Below are 17,859 nucleotides of genomic sequence, written 5' to 3'. Positions count from 1 at the left end.
AGCTTAATATAATCAAATTTAAATAATTCAGCTTATTTAACTCCAAAAAAAGGTGTAAAGGACAAGGTGAAATTTCTAACCGTTGATGACCATCTCCTGGAGCAAGCATTGGAGTGACTTGTCAATCTCAAAGATCACTACAAAGCAAAAAAAAAAAAAACTTCCCATCAATGCAAAATAAAATTCAGCCTATGCAACATTTTTCAAGTATTTATCAGAGAACACTGGAATAAACACTTCATACACCACTTGCTGCATCTTGCAACTACTGTTCCTTATAACCAGTACCATGATCCCTCATTATTAGATCTCCAACTTCAGCGCTATCTGAAATAAGCAGGAATAAAAATGAAATAATCCTCATTTGGAAATTCAGTTTCAGTATCAAGATACCAAATCACGGTTCCAGTTTGTACATCACTTAATTATCCAGAACTGAAACATATGACAAATTAGTACCTATTGAGGGATAATAAAATCATCAATTTATATCAGTTGCTCCTCTGAAAGTAGAAAAAAATGCACTTGCAAATTAAGAACTTCTAAAGCCCTTGTCTTGTCACTTCCAGGCGCATTAAACAAAATGGCATCAGGATTATAGATTAGAGTATCAAACATTGTGCAGAAAAGAAAGTGCAGCAGGACAGACTACTTGTCTTAAATTGTCTTAAACTGGGAAATCTGCTGCTGTAGTATAACTCACTGTCAACCAACATGAATAGGAATTAAAATCCAGGATACTGATTTTTAGCTATAAAAAGCAAACAGAGAGACAAGCTACTAAACTGTTGGTAAGCTGACGATAGAGCCGAGCTACTGAGATCACCCATGCATTTTTCTCTGCCACCGTCCTGTTTCCAGGAAAATAAACTTAAGTTGGAACTTGTCATTACAATACATATTTCACAAGTGGGTCAGGTTTATAGTTTACTGAACTGAAATAAAAGCTGAATGGTTTGATATTCGCATGTTTCCTATGGTAAAAGGATAATCCCAAATGTTGTAGCCTATAAGAGTAAAACACAAATTGATTGGTAAGAAAGCATTAGCATGGCAGCATTACTGCTGAAAGTTTGTGACGGACCTCTCACAAGTGGCAGCCATCTTGACAATCCTCCTTGTCGTAGCGAGTGCGGCTTGCAGGGCAGCGGCCCTCTGTCTCCTTATTGGCCATGTCTATGATGTGGTGGCAGCACCACACGCAAATCTGCACATAGACGAAGAATTGATTAAATGGCAGTTCATCGTATAGGAGGATTATTGATATACATACATCATATATATCCGCATTTGCATGGATTGAGGTGCTGATCAGTGATGTCCATCTCCTCGGCGCAGATAGTCTTCATCATCACTCATGTTAGTCCTGATGAACGAGAAGTCAAAAGGAAGAGCTGTTAGAATCCAAATACGAGGAAGAAGATGACGCCCCAGACCAGAACAGATGAGCCATGTACTGTAATCAATTATTTATCTATTATATCTGCAGTTCCATGATAATAAGCATTATGCTCCAGAAACTCAGTACAAAGGCAAGTGAAATGCCAAGAAAGAAATCTAGAGAAGAGAAGGAAATGAAAATTCTTACATCGACAGAGCTTCTTGGTAGATAGAGTCCTGTTCTGAAAGACCCAAAGATTTCCACCTGCCATGGAAAACTGGAAATCACCAAGTAGTTCAAAGATATCTGCTACATAGCACAAGAGAATTAACAGCTGAGGTCATATATATTTGACAGTATCGGTGACAGCTTGCACGGCAACTGTCCGTGAAGATTGCTCTTAAGTGGAAGGTGCGATCAAATTACAGAAGTCAAAAAACTCTATAGCATATAGTTAATATCTATCAGCGCCGCATCATTTGAATTCTAAATCTTAAAACAGCAATATATACAACTACATGGTTATAGAGTCAATTTACATAAACAGTCTCATAAAGAAACAGTAAAATGATTAAGAAACAATCCCATAAAGAAACAATCTGATTACTCTTTAGCACTCTTTATCTAAATTTATCCATAAAGAAACAATCCCAGAACTCATCGCCTTTATCCTCCTGTATGTACTGTTTCATCAGATTCTTTGTAAAATGATTAAGTGACATCCTTCACAGTAACACAAGCAGGTGCAACAACGCTGCGACATCATTATATTTGCACCGCGGGCCTCCCGTTGTGCTTGCATTGTCACTGCAACAGTTCAAATAAACACAAATGGTACGAGTTTACATGATGGTTTGCCCAGAAACAAATCAGGTTCGAAAATTATAAGGATCACAGACCAACAACATCGCAAGCAGACCGTAGCAAGACAACCCCTGTATTGGGTCGCACTGAATATTTCTTTGGACTTGTGGTTTTCACCTGAATTAACAAATAAAACAGTTAAATAAAATGCGATAAGGACTCCTTAAATGTATGCTACCTTTTCAAGATTAGGCTATAATCACTAAATCACTATTAGCCTTAACAATTCGAGTAACTACAGGCACTTAAACAACACAAAGGCGCCACACTGACCATTGTTCGAACAACAAGGAAAACCGAAAATAACCAAAATTAAACGGTTGGGTATCATAGGAAAGCAATGACCCCTCCAAGCACCAAAGGTATAATATCATTAGCTATCTAATACCTCTGAAGTGTGAGCAATAGATAGGCAAGCACGAAGACTCGACAAATAATCTAAAGTTTCTCTGAGTCGCTCGAATCGCCCTTTGGTGCAGTAACCTCCAAATTGAAGGCACGTCTTCACGTGCCAATACAAAGGGACCCAATTTTTGGATGACTACCAATTCCAGGAATGTCAACCACACCAGCTAATGCTTTTTGCAATTTTGAAGGTGGGCTAAAGTTTAGCTCTCCCATTAGCCCTCCCGTTTGGATGGACTAATGCATGAAATGCTAAATTTTAGCACTTTCACTCGTTAACACTTGGATCCTCTAAATAACAATCCGATCTCTGTTCCTTGCCAATAGGCAACTTGGGCGACCAAACGTCGTGCCGGTTCTGCCCACCATGTGCTCTACAAATACTATTTAACTCTATCAGGAAAAGTTCCTTTTTCCGATTTGTGAAGAAGACATTATTCCCCCTATGCATGGTGCTTTTCTGCAGGCTCATTTTGAACATTTTCAGTAACGGCACAAATTCCACTCCCCTTTGCTCTCCACTCCCACACCCTTTCTCAACAACAACAATAGCTCCCACACCCTTTCTCAGATTGGAGAAATTCACGGGTCATCTATATTGACTTGTTTCCCAGTAATGCTGCCATAGCAATAATCACCACGATCTTACTATGATTAATCCACCGGTAACCACACACCGGGTGTAACAATCCACACACGGTCATGTGAAGTAGGCATGCTCGCACGTCGTTGTCAACTGCCATCATCACAATCAATTGCAGGATTAGTGGATTACTTGGAAGCACAAGCACGTATGGTGGTGGACCGGTGGTTGCGAGTAGTACCGAGTGCTGACAAAGGTCATAACCAAGCAGAGGTTAATTATGTGGTGATCGTCACACTTAGGATAGCGCTACGAGAGGTTTTGCTAGAACAACGGCATGCCCATCATCTATTGTGTTTACCTGTTAAAATCAGGTCACATCGCCATTTATATGCCTCGCAAAAAAAAAACTCACTTTCTTTATTTTTTTTTCTCTTTGATTTTTCCTCTAGAGACCATCTTGAAGGATTAATAAGTGACGAGCTATTCGGAAGGACTTTTATGAGAAACGCCATCATAGGTGTGAATCGTAAGGCGAAAATAGCAAAAAAAATAGCAGAGGAGCGGCGGGCACCAGTGTCTGACGCCTCCCCTTGGAAGGGACGCAACGAACAAGCAAGCAGCGGTGGTGAAAAACTGCGGTGGAGAGGAGGCGAGCGGCTCCCATCCCATCCACTTCGCCGAGCTTTCAGAGGCTTCCATGGTCTGAATCGAAATCTGGCCGGGTCTCCAGCAAGCGAAGCAAGCGGGCGGAAAAGCCCTCGCGCTTTCTCCGCTTCCTTCCTTGCACTCCCAACCCCAGCGCGGGGAGGAAGAGGAACCGGACCTGGCGGCGCTGCCCCGCCCAGAATCGCTCTCTATCCCTTGTGGTATCAGCCCACCCAGACCGCGGCGCGTGCTGCTGCTTCTTGCCCTCCACGGTAAGTCTGCCCCCCCTCTTTAGCCCCCGATGTTCCATTGCTTGCCGTGCGGGTGAGTTTCTTGGGTGATTGGATCCCTTTGGGTCGGGATTTCGCAGGATTCGTCGGGATCTTGTGTTCCCGTTCCGGATTTCTAGCGCGGATGTTGATTTGATTCGATTCGAGCTGTGGGTTTAAAGTTAGTAATCGTTGTCTGTGGTGGGGCGAGTAATCGAATCTGGAAGGGCCTCCTTTTGTGGAGGTCGTTGGCTGTTAGGCCCGAATGGTCAGTTCGTAGTGTTATCCCGGTGAGTTGAATATGTTCGATTAAATTACTGACCCATGTTATCCGAGGAACTATTGCAACGGTCATCATTCGGGCTTAAAGCTTGCAGACTAGCAATTGCGGATGCAAACTTGCAGTCTGAATGCAGTATAGGCTAGAGAAGCGTGTCTTGTTTCCTCTTGTCCACGAAGTTTGGGGTACAGACGAAATTAAACCCACTGTCATTGTGAAGAGTAGCATAGGAGCCATGCAGTTCCTTCCTCTATTGTATTGGCACTTGATTTTTTTTTTGTTTTGTTGGTAGAATTCAACTCTCGAGTTCAGTCATGTGTTCCATGGTCTGCACTAGCTCTAAGCCCATAACTAATTACAGTATGCTTGAATGTGTTCTGACATACTTTTCTTTTCAGAATAGGGAAATCACATGTTATATGAGGAATAATCCCTTGCTTTGAATTCTGTAATGACAATAGGCAACAGTGCTATGCTATGATATCCTACTATTTAACTTTTGTGTACTGGTGTTTGGAGATTTAGACGGAGCACTTGCTGATGCAGGACTAATTTCTATTATTTTCTATCCATCACCAATGAGTTTATGAAACTCTCCATGCATTTATGAGTTTATGAATCTCTGCATGCATTTATTCCTATGATCCTATCTGTCTACACAAAGAGCACAAATTTTCATGCCTTTGTTCCTAACCAATTTACTCATACTTTTATTTGAATAGAAATCTTATACATATTCTTGCTCTTCAGTGCAGTATCATGAGCATCCTTGGAAACTTGCATGCTTGATGTACCCTGCTGCTTTCATTATGAAAATTATTGCTATCAAATTTGTTGAAGTATTCACGGCAGGGAGGAATCTGTTGGTCAGTTATTGGTATTAAGGCCTCTGGCACTTTCCTTGCCGAATATCTGTAGAACAAATGGGAGAAGGTAAGTGTTTTCAACTTATATTGTTTTTCGTGAATCGATTAGCCTGCCTGTCCTTTGTAGCTGGGTATATTGGAAACTTTGCAACCGCAACACCTTCATTCTTGTGAATTTGTGGTTTTCTTAACCTTCAGAACAGGATGTTGGTATACTTGTCAAGTAAAAACATCAGAATTATATAAGCTAACTTCAGTCAAATATATAAATTCGGTTCATACTTGTGATGTGTGAAAATATGCAACACTTCAGGACAGGACATGTATACTTGCACTATACATTATATTAGATTATGCTAGCTGGTCATATTCTTTCTTTGCTCTGCACAGCACACTCGGATGAATTTTGCCACTGCCAGGGTTGTGTTGGCAAGTATACACTACTCAGAGATGAAGAAAACCCACGGTTGGCAATCTTTGAGAGGCGGCTTCCTTGCTGTGGTTGTGGGATAGGATGGTCTTCGTAAGTATGCTTTACCCCCCTATCAACTTTGGTTTAAAATTCTCCATTTAACATGCTTCTATTGCAGTTTTCTTTTAGGTTTCTTGTGCCCATTGATTTGGTACTTTGCAGCCACCCTTTACTGCTGCAAGTACTACAATAAGGATCCTCGAGAGCGCCCAGGTCTTGCTGCCTCGGCTGTTGCGGTTAGTCCTAATCCCTGAAAATGTTACTTTCCATTATGAAAACAAATAGGTATCTGATGTTTTCCCCTGTGGAAGTGCAGCTATTCATGTCTATAAAACATCACATGCCCTTGTAGCTGATATGATTTCACATGTGTGTTGATTAGTAGTGTGTGTTGATCAGTAGTTTCGCTTGACAGTGTGCTGGACATTTTTTCTAATGCATCGAACTGTAAATTATTTCCTGTACCGAAGCTGTGGGGCTGAAGATTAAGCCAATTTTTCCTTAAAGAAAAAAAGTCTATGCTGTAGGTTCTCTCTCTTGTATATATATGCCTGAGAGGGGTGCAGCTTTTGTTTGGCTGTAAGCATATCATTTCGTCTATGATGCAAAACTTGAAATATAAATGATTGAAGGGTGGACACGCCATTTCTTTAGATCTTATGCCAATGAACTTGATTGCTTGAGGCTGATACAGTTCAATTCCGTCTGACATCTTGATTTCCATCGCTACTTGCAGGCACTCATCTTCACAGTCCTGGCAATTATCACCCTTGCCGTGACGCTGATAATATGCGCATACAAGTAACATCCAGATCATGGAAAACAGGGCAGTTGGACCCGTCATTGGTAGCTAAGGCATTCAGAAGGAACTTGTAGTTTCAGTGATAGCATGTCTTTTCAGCCATCCTTCATGTATCACTTTAGCAAGTTCTTGATCGAACCGTAGCTACCGTCACATGTGGTTCCTCTGTTTTCGGTTGACCTATTGGCTGCCGTTGTTCATCAATGAGGATGTTCATTACTTCATGGCAAGTTCTGAGTTCGGCGTAACTTTTTTGCTATGGTATCAATTCGTCAGCTGTGATCCTACTAAATTCTCGATGCGCGGCCCGCGACGAGCTTTGCCAATTCGTTCAGTGCTACCTCGAGAGACTTCGAAGTGACCCTGCGTGACTGAAACTAACCATCCATCAAAGGACAAATCATTAGCTTTCTATGTTTGCTCACGTGATCGATCTCTCAAACCGGGGTTGATGGTTTGGTTTACGCAAAGATCACTTTGATAATGAAAACCTATCCGCATCTCAGTGACGTGGCTCCAGAGCTCATTTGTCATCCTCGAATGTGATGGTTTTTAACCAATCTAAACATATTTTGCGATGGTACCATGTTAATTATTTAAGACTAGCAAAATGTCCTATGTTACTGCGGTAAAATATGGGTTTTAAAGTCGTGAAGTTTTTTTACTAATATATATTAAACTGCACTTAATTGATCTCTACACATTTGTTAGAAAATCACAGAATTTTGATAACATATTTCCTTCTACTCAAATTTACATTATATTTCTACTTTTTTATTTAAGTAAGATAGTTGCTGGAGACAAAAATAGGTACAACTATGTTGTACCATACAACACGACCACGTATCTAAGTTTACCCTTTGATCCAAGTTTGCGAGGACTATGTTACATGGTCCGGTTTAGCAAGTACTATTGATACCTGAACGTAGCATACATGCGTTAGTAGTAGATCCCCTCAGTAACAAGTGGCACACATCCATCCACCTGGACGATTATCCCTACCCTCGGTTGCTCATTATGTGATTTCTCTAGTGCATATTTTTTGATATGCACCTAGGTATATTATATATTTACGTACATAAGTTAAAACGAATAGTATTTTGGGGCGGAGGGACACAAATTTTACCGGTTGGCCGGTCTCATCTTGTTGTGGGACCTACATGAGTTGCTGAAGCAGTGCCTACCTGTTCCAACTCAAGCGCGGCCTGCTGTCTCAGATAATCGCTTGCTTGAGCTTCAATGTGCAAATCAACACTTGTTACACTGACATTTCTTGCACTGCTTGCGACTGAGCTGTAGTAGCTCATTGCACGAGACACCTCTAGCTCCAAACATTCCTTCAGCCCCACCACCACGTCAGTCATTGCTGGTCGTGTCCGTGATGGCTCTTCTTTGCACTGCAGTGCCAACTCTGAAACCTTCCAAACAGAGTTGACATCGTACTGCCTCTCCATCCTCGGGTCAGCAATGCTCTCGATGTCGTCGCCCTCCGAAAGCTTCTCGCGCACCCACTGAGCAATGTGGATGCTCTCGGTATCGCCGATGGGAACCGCCGGTGGCTGGCCTGTGATAAGCTCTAGCAACACAACTCCAAAGCTGTATACATCATTCTTTTCACTTAGCTGCGATGTGTTGTAGTATTCAGGGTCAAGATACCCCAAGGTGCCTGCCGGGTGGGTGGTGACATGGGTCCTGTACTCATCCGAAAACTCCTTCATGAGCCCAAAGTCAGCTATCTTCGCCTTAAGATTGGCCGATAGCAGAATGTTCTGTGTCTTCACATCCCTATGGATCAGCGGCGGTTGGCATGATTTATGCAGATACTCCAATCCTGCACCGACATGTGGGGGACAGTATGATTTCATCTAGATAAGCATTAGATAAATAGATTGGTAAAAACCGACAAAACCTGGTAAAAAAGTGTGGTTTTGCCAGAATTAACTAGTGTAAGTAGCTCGTACATGCGTGCAGGTTCAGTAAACCGGAATGTATCTTACTAGAATTTAGTACTATTTCTCATATCTTGGGTGTGCAAAGGTCTTACAAACCTTGGGCAGAGTCGAGAGCAATCTTGAGACGTTGATGCCAGGTGAGGGGTGTAGCTGCAGAGGCCTCTCCTGTGATGGATGGTCACAACAAAATGGTTACAGCAAGGTCTGTGCAAAAGGACAGTAAAAGTTGCATGTGGTTTGTTGGTGAAATTTGACAGAATAACTATGGCCCTTCATTTATGTTGCCACAACATATGTTCTCTAACTTATAATGTGACATGCGAGCGCCACCTTCAAATTGAGAGAGAATAATACAGAGCAGTAAACAGGGAACAAATAATAAACGTCAGACATACACAACCGAATATTTCCATGCCTAAGAAGATTGTGTTTTAAGATATGTCCCGGAGAGAGAAGAGTACACAGAAGTGAGAACCAGAAGTAAAGTTTCTGAGAAAAAGGGCGTTGCTGACTTGCCTCTTAGACGGCCCTCTAGGCTTCCTCCTTCCATGTATTCATAGACAAGGGCCAGATGTTTCTTGTCCTTGCAATATCCTACCAAGGAAACCAGGTTCCTGTGGTGAACTCTAGTCAAGTGCTGAGCCTGAAATATGTAACAAGAACACTTGTAGAAATGCACACGAAGCATAAATTACAACTAAACCGCTTACCTCAGCTAAAAATTCCTTATCCCCTTGGGAGGATGTTTTTGAACACATCTTGATGGCGACTGGACTTCCGTTCTCCAAATAGCCCAGGAACACAGCACCAAACCCACCTCGCCCTATTTCTTCTCTGAAGTTAGATGTCATGACCTTCAGCTCCTTGTAGGTGAACTGTCTGCTCTGAAATGTATTCGCCCTACCTCGTGGGCTGTGAAGCCTTGAGTTGTTTGCCATCCATGCATCTAGAACCGAACCATATATTATGTGAACAATCTTCAGCTAATACAAACTTACTGTTTCCTTGATGAAATGTTACCTTTTCTTTTTCTCATAATTCGGAAGATAAGAAATGCTGCCACAAACAGTAGAGTTGCGACTGCTATTGGAACAACAATTTCTTTTTCAGTACGAATAAATTTGTGCGGTGTGGTGTTGTCAATGCACTCATCAAGGGGGAGATTGAGATGCCGGTGGGCTAGCACCTTGGTGATGAGCGATTGACAACACGGTGTGCGTGTGACGTGTCTCTTGGCAGGTTGTGGTTGCAGGTGACAGGTGGAGACAAGGTACATGCGGCGACGAGTGAAGAACGAAGATAGGATGCCGCGTCGAAAAACCGCGGGGGCGGAGAAGGGCGGATCGAGGCTTGCGTTCGAGGGACAGGCGATCGTGCGGTGTACGTCTACTGTACCTGGCTACACGGCGGGAGGACGTCGATGGAGGTTTCCGGATTATGCCACAAAATCCGGGGTTCGCTGGTTGAGCCACAAAGCCATGCATCGTACCGGGACGCTCGTGCGGCGTGCGAAGATGGAAATTCTGGCGATCACGATACGATTTCGGATGGTTGTGCGGCGACATCGCGAGGATCACATCGCGGAGATGGAGGGATCGCGGACATCGCGGAATTTGCCATGGAGGACGTAATTGGAATTTACGCCCCTACGTTGGATTTATTTAGCGTAGGGGGTTATGTGAAAATAGGTCGTGTCACCCTTTGGAGATATAAATATGTGGCACCTAGGGTTGAGGGAAAAGTGGACGTTTTGGACTCCCGGCGAGTTACTATTCACGCGTGAACAGTACCCGTGAACAGTACTCGTGCCCTGGGGTTCCACGGTTCAATTTTCCTCTCTCCGGTCTAGCCTAGGGTTTGAATTCTAGTGAGAGGTTTTTGTTGATCTCTCCGATTAAGAGAGGGAGGATGTTCGGGCGGAGGCTAGATGCACTTTTGTAAGTTCAATTACTCGATTTAATCTTTCATCTATAATGATTGATCTTGTGCATCTCGATTGGTTCTTTACAATTCTCGTCAGCATCTGATATAGTCTGTTTGTTTTATTTTTATCTCAAGATCCGTAAGTCCGATTGACGTGATTCCAGTTGGGTTAGTTTCGTTATTTCATCTAGTTTAATCTGAAAAATGTTTAGGTCGATCGGAGTTACGGATTTTCGTCCACATCAGGTTTACTAGGTACATAGAGTTCTGTCCAGATTTGAAAAACGTGATTTATTCAGGTTTTGTGTTTAGGGGAAGGGTTAGAAATATTTGTTAGAAAGTTTTGGCTTCTGCGACCATTCACCCCCCCTTCTGGTCGCCCGTTACGATCCTTCATGTTACCAGTCCTAGCATTGGAATAACACTGTCTCAGTTAATTAAATTTAGAGAAGGAAAATCTGGCAACGTACTTCGTTGATTCAAGTAGCAGGAGTTGAGTTTCTTCTTTCTAGTTTATATATTGTCCACCGATCCTTTATGAAAGAGTGCAGTATCCATCTCAAAAGTGCCTCTTTGGATGAAGTGAGCTCTTGAAATATAAGTTTGGTACGTGATGCAAACCTTAACACAAGGGATCCATTTTGATGCTTCTCTAGTAGAATTGCAGGTACAGATCCAACGAATTTATTGCTTGAAAAATCACTGCAGAAACTCTGCACATGTTTAACTTGTTGACGCCACTTGCAAACTGATATTAGGTGAACTGAAATACTTACAGGAATTTCAATGATGGCATTTGCGCTAGAAAATCTGGCACGCGACCAGACAGACTATTATTTGACAGATCCCTGGAATTACATACAGACCTCATGAAAATGCTAGAGTAGATATGAGAACCGATTAGTATGAGTTGAATGTCCTACTACTTTAATTAATTTTCCAAACGCTAAATTTGTAGCTAAATATTATAGGTATGGAGGTAGAGAACCTTAAGGAGTTAAATTCTTAATGTACAAAGAGCAACATCTTGTATCCTCATATTGGGCACTTACAGATGTTGGAGGGATTTTAGATATCCAAACGAAGGATCAACATCACCAGTCAACCCACAAGATGATAAGTGCCTGGAGCAAATCCAATGGAAGGTTAACACCAGGATATGGAAAATATACTTCTTTGTAGTTATTTATTAGCATCGATGTTAGTCTATAATTCTATTTTAATATTGTATAATTCTTGTAAGTGTACTACTTACAGAGCTGTTATCCATGCAGAGTCAGATGATGAATAACTGCAGTTCAAGCCATCCCAAGCATATGTTTTTGGGGCACAAGGATCACCCATCCAGTTTTTCTTCACCGCATACGTTGTGCGAATAGTTATCATGGCCTTAGCTGCTCATATGGGTAAAAAGGAAGGCAACTGAAATTATGCTTTAGGACACCCAGAAGGCCAGAACATTCAAAACTGGACTCGTAAGTTCTAATTTGGATTAAAGATCTTTGACATACGTATAAAAAACTACACATTTAAAGACACATTTCAAAATGCTAAACACTTTAGACCTCTCTATTTTGAAAAACTAAACTTTTGTGTCATATGTTTTAGAAAAGTCATATTTTCACCCTCCAACTGTCGCAAAAGTACAGATTTAAGGGCATGTTTGAACACATGGTGAGTTGGTGATACAATAGCCATAAAGGCAAGGCTGATTTACTTGCTATCAAAATGTGTCTATCCCTATGAAAACAACACAAGGCAAGGTTGGTTTTTGCAAGTAACTGACAACATTTTGACGAAGTGAAAGTGTTAAACAGATACCATCCATGTCATTCGTCGTAGGCTCAGTCATTGGCTTTACTGTGTATATCTCGAAAGCATTCAGGATGGGTGGATGCGTGGCCTCTGGTGTGGCGACAAGCGAGAAGGTGTGTTGGCGCGCCGCCCGCACCATCCTTTTCACGATCTCTGCCGAAAGGTATCTCGGTGTGAAGCCCTGACTACCATTCCATGTAGCGTTGTCCACAAGGATATCAAACTGCCTCAGGGTATTGCGCGGCAATCTCTGAACTTCTGCGAAGTAAAGCAGCAGAAGGTACGTCGAGTTGTCACTACTCGAGGCGGGATCTGGGCTCCAGGTGATGTCGATTCGGGTTCCATTCACTGGAGTGGCAGTGCTCTGCAGTATCTTCGTTGGCTTGTCGAAGTTGCTGATACCTGAGACGTCGACAGTTTCCGTGGTTGTTATGTTGGTCAGTGCAGAAACATCGCCGTATCTTTGCCAGTGGCGGTCATACCTATCAGTGGGGTACCTTTTGTTTTCAAGAAACCGAAATGATGTGAGAATTCTTCTATAGGTTTACGTATTTCAAACGAGGCCTCTTTGGAAGAAAGCTGGGTATATCGTCAGATGGATTGGGAGTCAGTCTGACACTAATCACGCTAGCTCACCTAAACAATTGATCGGCTGGCCAGAAATGATATCGGTTGAAACTGAATGCGGCTGATGGCCGGGCAATCCTGAGCAGAACTAGTGACTGGTTGACCGTGGCCTCCGGGTACATGGTGGCCCCGAGCGGCATCAGGTCAAGCCCAGAGATGAATGGTGTACCCAAACCTGTATTCACCAAGCACACCTGTTCAAGCACACATGTCCTGTCAACCGGTGAATTCAGTTTGTACTCTTACATTCCGGCCGGGTAAAAATTTTCATTCATCAGGTAGCTATTCGAAGCCGAGAAATGAGACACGACAGGACAGCAAGAGATCGACGAGTAACCTGCAAGGAGTCTCCCGGCGGCACGGTCAACGCCTCGACGCTGTACGTGTTGGTGGCGAGCAGTTGCAGGGTGGTCCACCAGCGGTTGGCGCCGAGGTGGAGGTCGAAGACGGGAGGCTCGTCCAGCCCGTCGTAGTTGCCGTAGAAGAAGCTGGCCTTGACGAGGTACTTGCCGCCGGGCGTAACCGGCCGGAGCGTGTAGCAGCTCCGCGCGGCGGCGCCGCCGGGGAAGTACCGAAGGGTTCGGTACCTGTCGTGCAGGTTCGGCCCGACGTACGTCGGTTTGACGCCGGCGGTGAGCCCCGCGTCGGTGAAGCCGGCGTCGGAGACGTAGACGATGCCCGGGATGGACCGGTCAGGGTAGGTCTGGTCCGCGGGGATGCCGCAGTCGATGCTGAAGAAATCTGGCCGAGGAAACGCGATCACAGCAGAGCTCAGCTCGATCTTGGTGTGTCGTGAAGGGGAGAGTAAGATCGAGTTACCAGATGCTGATTCATGATTGCCGCCATCGACTTACCTGCAGAACCGGGCTGGCCATGGATGACAGTGCTAAGAGCCGATGCTGCTGCCAAGCATACAAGGCCCAAGAACTGCAAAGCAGGAGAGGGAGCCATTGAAGTCCCTAACTGCCTATCCATGAGGCGACTTATGACTTATCCATGCCGGCCATCGATGCGACCATCCTGAGCGCAAGATTAAAGTACAGCAAGGGACGTCAATGTATGGCCAGTTAAGAGTCTGCTGTACGGTTTTATATCTTGCCGGCGTATCTCCAGCTGGCGCGTTAGATAAGTCATAACGGAGAACAGGTAGTATAAACCAGCAGGTTTTATTAGGAGGTGGAGGAAATTTCAGCTAATATTGGCTGCCGAATTCTTCAGTCAACTTCTAAAAAGTACATTAATAAACTGTCTCATGCATTACACGTAATATTCGGACGACTAGGAGCAAGAGCAGAATTAGCCAACCAGCTAGCTGCGAGCCTTGTGCGGCTGCTGGACAAAGAACAGGATCCTCTCACAATGCATTGGCAGAGTCAGAGAGCTAGAGTGCGGTGACGTGAAATTGCTCTCAAACCTCTGATCCTTAATGAAAAGCCACCGACTGAGTGCTGTGGTAGCATGATGGCAACAAATACATCGGTATGGTATCGTCAAATAGGCTGTCTCATTTACTGACACGTGACCTGGGGTGATTTAATTGACCACTCATAAAATGAGTTATCTTTTCATTTGTTTCATATAGTAATTCAAAACCTCCTAATTTGTGGATAGAACAAAGAAAAAATTCAAGTTGCATGACTGCCCAATGATGTAGAAGTAGTCTCCGGTCTAGTCCTAAGATTTACGTAGTGAGACCATTGCTTTGCGAAACAACGAATAAAGTGAAGCTTTGTTTGTGTCTTGGTGCCCAAATAAAGTGAGCTAACCAAGTGCTCACACGAAGGAAACACGTATCACAATACATTTTTTTAGCAAATTATCACAATACATGAACAAGGTGGTCTTGGAGCTTTTTTTTTATTGGATTGGATAGCCCCCCTTAATAAGCTTTTCAGGGCGTCTAAGATCATCGAAATAAGACATCGGAGTGAGAAGTTGTGGCTGTTTTAAGTTAGCCGTGTCGGAATATTCAGGTTCAGGCAAGGGTGTTCTCTGTTTGCGCTGATTTTGTGGGAGTATCTGACACTCCGACACCTGGTGAATTTTTCGGAGCTTCTGAAGGTCATCCGGCAGGGATCCTTATAATTGGTTGTATGACAGTGTAGTTTAGATGAATTTACTCACATAATTTTCATATTTCCAAACTATATAATTTGAGAGATATATTAAGACTCAAATTCAAAAATTGACCCAAACACTACACAAGCTGTGTAATAAAGAGAGTATATTTTTAGCGCAGTGTAATATGCATGGTGTGCAAATTAAAGACATCTTCAAAGGCACGTGCAACGCAGCACATCTGCAGTGCAAATGTGCATTACACACACTCCCTCAATCCTCGTATACATGCTTTCTAACAGCTGAAGCATCAACACATTATTCGTAGCAACATTAATTAATGTAGTAATTAACACGTAGCTAAGCTAAGCTAAGCGATCTCTTCTCTCTTGTGCACCCTCACCTTGAGCCCGTCCTTCATGTGGAGTATGATGGAGAGCTTGGGCCGCACCACGGCGCCGGCGTCAACCTCCACCCGGAACCGCGGCAGCACGGCGGCGACCACCGCCTTCATCTGCGCGTACGCCAGGTCCCTGCCGAGGCACGTCCGGGGCCCCACGTTGAACGCCACGAACTTGTACGACGGCTCGTGCCGGAGCCGCCCCGCCGCCGTCAGCCACCGCTCCGGCCGGAACTCCAGACAGTCCTTGCCCCACACCGCCTCCATGCGGCCCATCGCGTAGAACGACACGATCACCCGCCGGGATGGCCCCACGGGCGTGCCGCTCGGCAGCGTGTCCGGCCGCGCCGCCGCCTTGTGCTCGAACGGCACCGGCGGGTACAGCCGGAGCGACTCCGACAGCGCCGCGTGCAGGTACACCAGGCGCTTAAGCTCGGCGGCGGTGTGGTGGTCGGCGCCGGACGACGGCGGGTGCGCGCGAAGCTCGTCGAGGATCTTCGCCTCGACGTCCGGATGTTTGGTGAGCAGCCAGAAGAACCATGTCAGGGCCGAGCTCGTCGTGTCCCGGCCAGCGACCATGAGGTTGAACGTCGTGTCGCGCAAGAACCGGTCGAACTCGGCGCCCGACTTGCCGACCTCGTCCTGGCACGCCAGGTAGGACGTGAGCAGGTCGGCGTCGTCCGCGCCGGCGCGCTCTCGCCGGAGCGAGATGAGCTCGGCGATGGACGCGTCGAGCACCCGCCGAGCCTTCCCCATCCTCTTGTTGTGCCCGATCTTGAGGTACTTCTGGAGCCTCAGCCAGGGCACGGGCGTCACGTGCCGGTAGAACAGGACCTCCTCGATGGTGTCCATGGCGGCGGCGAACGGGACGAACGGGAAGCCGGGGGCGAGGCAGCCGGGGTCGACGCCGAACACGAACATCGCCGTCAGGTCGAAGGTCAGGCGCACGAACACGTCCTGCATGTCCACGGTCGCGCCCGACGCGGCGAGGCCGTCGAGGAGGGGGACGAGCCCCTCCCGGAGCTTGCGCGCCGTGCTCGCGGCGACGGCGGCGCGGAACCGCGCGTCCGACAGCAGCGCGTGCGCTTTGCGCCGCTGGAACGCCCACCACTCGCCGTCGGCGTTGAAGATGCCGCCGCCGAGCACGTCGAACAGGGCGGTGAACTCCTTGCCCTTGGGGTAGTTGGCGAAGTTGGTCGTGAACACGTGCGCCACGTTCGCCGGGTCCGCTGTGACGACCACGTCGACCGGCGAGCCCCACGGGCCCTCGATGACGTACGAAAGCCCCGCCGCGCACAGGAACTCCGTGACCCACTCATGCACGCGCCCGGCGTTGATGGTGATCGCCGGGAGCGCGCCGATCACCGGCCAGTTCGTCGGCAGCCCGTCGCGCCTGTTCAGCCTGTGGAATAGCAGGAGAAAGCAAGCAAGGGAGACCATGAGCTCCGGGTACCTGCCGAGGAAGCCGAGAAACCATGACGCGACCTCCATTGCTTCGCTTTCTTGAAGCTGAAGTGTGTTATGAGCTAATGAATTTTGAGTTTTTGGGGAACCTTTGTTTTATAGTTTTTTCGCTAGTTTGGTAGAAAGAGAGGCTGATGCTTGTGAGGTTTATATAGGTGACTTCGGAAGGGGTTTGGTTTAGGTGTGCAAGAGAAAGACTAAAGGAGTGTGGTTTTTGTCATCTGGTGCACGGCAAGGCTCCTGAGCTGACAATCTGACATGGCAAGAAAAGAGATGACCAATCTTTTCTTCTAACCCACAGATCATATCGAATTCACCATCGAGAGAGATATGCAGAAATCGGGGTTGTTGCCACATATATACACGTAGATATTCATTTGTTTAAGTATCCTCCTGGAGTTCTGATTGGTGCACACTTTACACCTTGCAAGACGATGCAAGTGATTGGTTTTAAACAGTAATGTGTATTGCAGATGCCAAAAAGCAGCATTTTTATGTTTAACAGTTCAATTCCTCCAATCCACAGACCCTTTATACTTTTGTAGTATATAAGAAGTTGAAAACTCTCAGATATACCAAATGAATGTGATACCAGAATAGACCTTGTTGGTATACCAAATGAAGCTTCTTGTGATGATGAAAGGCTGCCTAATGGCCTCAAAATAGATTATTACTTCAGTTGTATATGTCACATAGGTCTACCTAAGTCTGAACTCTGGAGCCAAGATAAAGAAAGTGCATTTAGAAAAGTTGCAAAACTATGCAGTGATGTGCTACTTCTTCTGAACATTTTTTGGACGAATTATTCAAATGTAAGTAAGGTAATTAAGTGCAGACAAAAGGATCTCAATCAGGGAGGATCTTTTCATCAGGAAAAAAAGAAATTCAGGATGAACTTCAATTACCAACAACTCTGTGTGCCTGAAAACAAGAGCAGCAACTTGTTGGCTTGCCAGATGAAACCCAAGACCGCATGCAGATGTTTTTGTGTGGAGGCAACGCGAGAAGATACGCCGTGCTCCCTCTAAGCATACCAATGGTGCATGGCAA

General features: G+C 45.2%; 3 protein-coding genes and 1 long non-coding RNA gene across 5 annotated transcripts; 1 reads left to right on the top strand and 3 right to left on the bottom strand.

Moving 5' to 3' along the window:
- Nucleotides 1-86: 86 nt before the first annotated feature.
- On the bottom strand, nt 87-1,979 carry LOC111257464. The gene is made up of 5 exons (XR_002678005.1): nt 1,589-1,979; nt 1,274-1,366; nt 1,085-1,207; nt 787-851; nt 87-327 (listed from the first exon to the last, which is right to left on the bottom strand). It is a non-coding gene; the product is annotated as an uncharacterized LOC111257464 (long non-coding RNA).
- Nucleotides 1,980-3,772: 1,793 nt separating this feature from the next.
- LOC101770175 (60S ribosomal protein L18a-like protein) lies at nt 3,773-6,818 on the top strand. Of its 2 annotated transcripts, none has more exons than XM_004968391.2 (5): nt 3,773-4,153; nt 5,186-5,363; nt 5,687-5,819; nt 5,887-6,004; nt 6,505-6,818. In XM_004968391.2, exons 2-5 carry the CDS (start codon nt 5,354-5,356, stop codon nt 6,571-6,573), a joined length of 330 nt encoding a protein of 109 aa, XP_004968448.1. In that variant the 5' UTR covers nt 3,773-4,153; nt 5,186-5,353; the 3' UTR covers nt 6,574-6,818. The 2 variants fall into 2 exon arrangements, with proteins under 2 accessions (XP_004968448.1, XP_004968447.2); XM_004968390.3 differs by having other exon boundaries at nt 5,181-5,363.
- Nucleotides 6,819-7,432: 614 nt separating this feature from the next.
- Nucleotides 7,433-13,899, bottom strand: LOC101757075 (probable LRR receptor-like serine/threonine-protein kinase At1g05700). Its single transcript, XM_022826639.1, has 13 exons — nt 13,742-13,899; nt 13,225-13,628; nt 12,897-13,081; nt 12,267-12,757; nt 11,701-11,839; nt 11,498-11,569; nt 11,222-11,293; nt 10,848-10,852; nt 9,543-9,623; nt 9,233-9,468; nt 9,039-9,165; nt 8,619-8,687; nt 7,433-8,401 (listed from the first exon to the last, which is right to left on the bottom strand). The coding sequence occupies exons 1-13, from the start codon at nt 13,860-13,862 to the stop codon at nt 7,710-7,712; spliced, it is 2,694 nt and encodes an 897-aa protein (XP_022682374.1). The 5' UTR covers nt 13,863-13,899; the 3' UTR covers nt 7,433-7,709.
- Nucleotides 13,900-15,096: 1,197 nt separating this feature from the next.
- On the bottom strand, nt 15,097-16,940 carry LOC101769768 (alkane hydroxylase MAH1). Its single transcript, XM_004968389.2, has one exon. The coding sequence runs from the start codon at nt 16,834-16,836 to the stop codon at nt 15,316-15,318; it is 1,521 nt and encodes a 506-aa protein (XP_004968446.1). The 5' UTR covers nt 16,837-16,940; the 3' UTR covers nt 15,097-15,315.
- Between the last annotated feature and the right edge of the window lie 919 nt (nt 16,941-17,859).

The sequence above is a fragment of the Setaria italica genome, chromosome V (assembly GCF_000263155.2).
Source record: "Setaria italica strain Yugu1 chromosome V, Setaria_italica_v2.0, whole genome shotgun sequence".
Taxonomy (NCBI): domain Eukaryota; kingdom Viridiplantae; phylum Streptophyta; class Magnoliopsida; order Poales; family Poaceae; genus Setaria; species Setaria italica.
Note: the sequence above shows the minus strand (reverse complement) of the source record. Positions and strands in the feature narration are given on the sequence as shown.

What these genes read in the sequence shown, in the direction of transcription:
- LOC101757075 (XM_022826639.1), bottom strand. Translation starts at nt 13,862, where the DNA reads ATGGATAGGCAGTTAGGGACTTCAATGGCTCCCTCTCCTGCTTTGCAG. An exon ending in CGCCGGGAGACTCCTTGCAG is followed by an intron (nt 13,082 to 13,224) that starts GTTACTCGTCGA and finishes GTGCTTGAACAG; the next exon opens with GTGTGCTTGGTGAATACAGG. An exon ending in AATTATGAGAAAAAGAAAAG is followed by an intron (nt 9,469 to 9,542) that starts GTAACATTTCAT and finishes GTTCGGTTCTAG; the next exon opens with ATGCATGGATGGCAAACAAC.
- LOC101770175 (XM_004968391.2), top strand. An exon ending in TGTGGGATAGGATGGTCTTC is followed by an intron (nt 5,820 to 5,886) that starts GTAAGTATGCTT and finishes CTTCTATTGCAG; the next exon opens with TTTTCTTTTAGGTTTCTTGT. An exon ending in TTGCTGCCTCGGCTGTTGCG is followed by an intron (nt 6,005 to 6,504) that starts GTTAGTCCTAAT and finishes CGCTACTTGCAG; the next exon opens with GCACTCATCTTCACAGTCCT.
- LOC101769768 (XM_004968389.2), bottom strand. Translation starts at nt 16,836, where the DNA reads ATGGAGGTCGCGTCATGGTTTCTCGGCTTCCTCGGCAGGTACCCGGAG.